General features: G+C 33.3%; 1 protein-coding gene across 2 annotated transcripts; it reads left to right on the top strand.

Moving 5' to 3' along the window:
• The first annotated feature begins 542 nt into the window (after positions 1–542).
• On the top strand, positions 543–3969 carry LOC142553742 (transcription factor ABORTED MICROSPORES-like). 2 transcript variants are annotated; one of them, XR_012821993.1, is made up of 10 exons: positions 543–1202; positions 1282–1380; positions 1494–1673; positions 1745–1823; positions 1910–1978; positions 2266–2331; positions 2412–2858; positions 2938–3112; positions 3307–3483; positions 3616–3854. XR_012821993.1 is itself a non-coding variant. In XM_075664206.1 (10 exons), coding segments are annotated over exons 1-10 (1632 nt in total). In that variant the 5' UTR covers positions 543–1200; the 3' UTR covers positions 3841–3969. The 2 variants fall into 2 exon arrangements, 1 of the variants encoding a protein (XP_075520321.1); XM_075664206.1 differs by having other exon boundaries at positions 2938–3225; positions 3616–3969.
• Positions 3970–4812: the final 843 nt, after the last annotated feature.

The raw sequence follows: 4812 nt of genomic DNA on the forward strand, positions 1-4812 counted from the left end.
TTACATTTTTAATTCAGTCTATACCTAGAAATATATTTTCAAAATTTCTTCCTAAAATATTAAAAATATAAGAAACTATAACATTGACAAATGAAACTAAATATATATTAGTAGGTTCTTGTGAAACGCTCTCACGAATCTTTATCTGTGAGACGGGTCAATCCTATCGATATTCACAATAAAAAGTAATACTCTTAGCATACAAAGTAATACATTTTCATGGATGACCCAAATAAGAGATCTGTCTAACAAAATATAACTCGTGAGACCGTCTCACACAAGTTTTTGCCAATATATATTACATTTTTCAATATATTCCTACAAATATTTTGTCCAAATTTTCTTCCAAAAACATTTAAAATAAACTCACACGAACAGAAGACTTTTGAAGGTAGTTATATTTGTCATGTTATTATGGTCATGCAGAACGTCCCAGCATAACTAATTAAAGGAGATAAATTCTACACAATCTTAGCTTATGCATATATATAGTGAGCATACTCACAATAAATAGGACATATATACTTAGATTTGAGATTTGGAAAAATCAAATATTGCATCAGTTGATCCGTCTTTTCAAGAAAATTAAGTTAATCCCGTATTAAAAAAAACTTATATATCTAAAAAGTAATTATATTTTTCTTGCCTTGAGCTCTCTCTTTAAATTTTTCATGCATGCTATGTTGTTCAACTACCAATATTAGTAAAGGGCTCCACATACTTTAGCTTCCTTCTTTATCTGAAGTTTTGAAAACCTTCTCACAATTTGCTAATAAAAAGAGGACATTATGCAACAGTTAACCACCATCCCATAAATTAATCTTTCTATTTTTTTCCATTTCTGAGAGATTTTGTAGCTAAAGGGCTACCAGCAAAACAAGAAGGAAGGATATCTTTGTGTCTGGTGTAATCTCGATGCTCTTTCGATTTTCTTTTTCTTTTTCTTTTTTGAAGAACTTAATGCTCTTTCTATGTGTGTGTTTCTCTATGCCGAAGATTTTAAGAATCTGGTTGCAAAAGCATGAAAATTTTGACAAGTTTCTATGTTTGCTTGTCATTTTTATAACTTAAAGAGAATTATTGTTTTGACGTCGAAATGACCACAACTCTAGCATGTATAATTATACAAAAGTGCACCTTGTGGCTGATCCCTCCCATTCTCTTGAGGATATATGTATTACACAATGAGTTCTTGATCAAATGTAATGAATCTAATCCGTATAGTATCTCGCGTCCATTATCATCATTCATATATACAGCTAATTCCTTCTTTGGTTGCAGGAAAATGCCGGTGCAAAGTTTTATGGAGAGGCTAAGACCCTTAGTTGGTATCAAAGGCTGGGAATACATCGTTCTATGGAGGTTAAGCAATGATCATAGGTAATTTAATACAATATATATAGAACAGAAACAGTAATCATTATGATTTTGTAGAAAAGCCAAAAATTATATTCTAGGATTTATTGTATTCCCATTGTACTTGGCTGATTTAGGTCTATTGAGTGGATGGATTGCTGTTGTGCTGGAATGATAAATTTCGAAAATTTTGAAGATGAGCTTCTTTTGCCTGCTGCAGCAACTCTCTCTTGTCGAGATGCCATATTTAGGCATCCAATAACCAAATCTTGTGAATTATTAGGCCAGCTTCCTTCCTCCATAGCACTTGATTCAGGGTAAAATTTTTGTAGTTATAAATTATATGTTCAAGAAATTTCATGGGATTATGATTGATCTACACTTTCAGATTTCATGTACAAACAATCCTTTCAAATCAAGTAAGTTGGTTGAATTTCTCACAGAACTCAGATTCAAATTTGTCAGATGTAAGTTCCATTTCAAGCTATGCAATTGCTCAAAAACGAGATTTTCTACACAATTCAGTAACTGTTTTGTGCTTGATTCCCTGTAGGAAACAACCGGTACCCGAGTTTTGGTCCCGCTGTCTCTTGGATTACTCGAGTTTTTCGCAACTAAACAAGTACTTCTTCCGCACTTCCCCAAATCCATTGCACCTTTTCTTTGTGGGAAAAAGTTAATTGTGATGTTTGGTTTAACTCTTTGAATCAAGACTTTGATCAGCTAAGCGTTTAAAAAATCTGAAATAAATAAAAAAAATCACAAACTATAACTTTTAATGCTTCTGCTTCAACTAAGATTTCAAAAATATGTTTCAATAGAAAAATATTTTTATTTCAAAAAGCTCTTCTCAAGAAAGTGCTATTTTAATCCAAACTTTCTCTTTTTGTTTCAATGTTTATTTTCCAGATTCCTGAAGATCAAGAAATGGTAGAATTCATCAAGATTCAATGCAGCATCCTCTTGGAACAACAGGCAATGAGTAATTCTACCATTACACGTTCTTTTTCATCTGATCTAAATGCTCAAGAACATCTCATTACCTCTTTTTTCAGCCACATATTTCTCCAGAAATATCAAAAGAAGACTTGGATTTGCCACACGATATATCAGTTGACAGAATCTATCTTGGTAACTCTTCTATGAACACTCCGCATCAATTTAGCTGCACTTCAGAAGCCAACAGCATATTGTTAGAAGGGACTACTTATAATAACTCAAATATGAACTTCACCCCTTCGGTTGAGAAGGGATTCCAAGGTTTGGAAGCATCAGATGGTAAAATATGGATGGAGCCATCATCTGGTACAATAGACGATCAAATGAATGAAAATAACCGGTCAGACGACTCTGATCTAAATGAGGATGAGGATGAACCGAAGTACAGAAGAAGGAACGGAAAAGAACTTCAATCAAAAAATCTTATGGCTGAGAGGAGGAGAAGAAAGAAGCTTAATGATAGGCTATACTCCCTTAGAGCATTAGTCCCTAAAATTTCTAAGGTTGGATGAAACCATATTTTTTTTTAAGTAAAAACTTTGTAGCAATTTTGTTCATCAAGTTGCTTGCATTGTGCTGCAGTTGGACAAAGCTGCAATTCTTGGAGATGCTATTGATTATGTGAAAGAACTGCAGAAACAAGTGAAGGATCTACAAAATGAGCTTGAAGAACAAACAGATGATGAGGATGGAAAAGAAACTTCAAGAACCGAAATTGACCAAAATATCGTCCCAACAAGTACTAAGCATCAAAATGGTACGAAACGTGGACCTAAACGAGAACATGAAAATCTTCTGAATGGCTTTCACAAGAAATCTTTTGATAATCATGACATGGATAATACGAACGAGAAAGTGCAGCAAATGGAGGTAGAAAGAGTAAACTTGTAAATAGTTGAGTTGAATTGTTATTACATATTCATGTTTATGTCTTAACTTGATAAATTGCAGCCACAAGTGGAAGTATTTCAACTGGATGGGAATGAGTTCTTTATCAAGGTATTCTGTGAGCACAAAAGTAGCGGTTTTGTGAGGTTAATGGAAGCTTTGAATTCTTTGGGACTGGAAGTAACTAATGTAAATACAACAAGGCATACATGCTTGGTTTCGAGTATCTTCAAAGTAGAGGTACCTAAATCTCATTTCTGTACATTTATTTAAACTAATGGGAAACGTGGGTACTAACACATACTATGGCAGAACCATGTTCTGAAAATGGTGACTTACATTTTGTATGTTTTTGTCCTTGGATGGCAACAGATAAAAAACAATGACAATGTCCAAGCTGACTATGTACGGGAGTCATTACTCGAGCTAACTCGAAATCCGTTGAAAGTGTGGCCTAAATTACAAGAAACATCAAGTGGTGGCGACAATATAGATCAAGAATATTATCACATTCACCCCAACCAGAGTCATCACTCTTTAATCCATGGCTGCCAAATGAATTCTCACCACCTTCAGCAACTGCACCATCACATGTAATGAGCACAGTATGGAACCTTTTTGATTTTTATTCTCTTTTAGATCAAATAAGTGAGAGGTTAGGCCTAATGAATAAGTATTCTTGAACTATACTGGAATAATAAGTTTATCATTCATGCTTGGTAGTTAGTGTTTTGTGTGTTGGTTCAGCCCCATCGGTGCCTGGATTCGTCGCCCGAGAACAACTTGTTTTGGCCGCCATGGATCTATCTAGCCACTGAAGTTGCTAGGAACCCATGGTTTTGTTTTGGACTTTGGTTGTTTGGTCAGCTCAGATCCATGCATGATAATGTGGTAGACATTTGATATTATGGCATTTTATGGCATGGTTTAGTTCAATGGGGGAAATTTACAAATCTAAATGCGTACATTTTAATTTGTTGAATTCCAAATGGGTAATAAATTTTTGACTTTTTATTGAGTTACGAAAACTTAGTCGTGTTTTGTTAGTGTTTCTAGGTGTTTTTTTTCCTTGAAAACACGAACAAGAACATTTTTTAATTCTTTTCTGAAAAATTATTTTTTCAATCGACATTTAATTCCTCGATATAACCCATCATTCTATTCGACTTTCATCATTGTTAAAAGCAATTCCGTTATTATACTCTATCCAAGAGAAAACGTGCAATTTTGGTTGTTTGTTTATTTGCTACTTTAGTCATTTATGTTGATCAATTTTAGTTTTAGTCATGTATTTTCAATTTTTGACAGTTTCAATCATTTTTTATCGATACTACTGAAATGACACGCTACACATCAATGTCATATTGGAGTCACATAGGCGATGCATATGTGTTATATATCAGCGTCGTGTCTGAATAATGATTAAAATTAAAAAAAATAATAAACTTAGTTAATCGAAATTGAAATTTAACAAAATAGATAATATAACAAAGATTCTATTTTTTCTTATTTAACAACATGACTACTATCTAAAACTAAACGTTCTTGTAGAAAATGTATCATTATGCA

This window comes from Primulina tabacum, chromosome 8 (genome assembly GCF_025594145.1).
Source record: "Primulina tabacum isolate GXHZ01 chromosome 8, ASM2559414v2, whole genome shotgun sequence".
Lineage (NCBI taxonomy): Eukaryota > Viridiplantae > Streptophyta > Magnoliopsida > Lamiales > Gesneriaceae > Primulina > Primulina tabacum.

Bases quoted from the DNA above. Each gene is read 5' to 3' on its own strand.
- LOC142553742 (XM_075664206.1), top strand. The intron at 1,979-2,265 runs GTACTTCTTCCG...TTTATTTTCCAG, and splicing joins AGTTTTTCGCAACTAAACAA to ATTCCTGAAGATCAAGAAAT. The intron at 2,332-2,411 runs GCAATGAGTAAT...CTCTTTTTTCAG, and splicing joins GCATCCTCTTGGAACAACAG to CCACATATTTCTCCAGAAAT.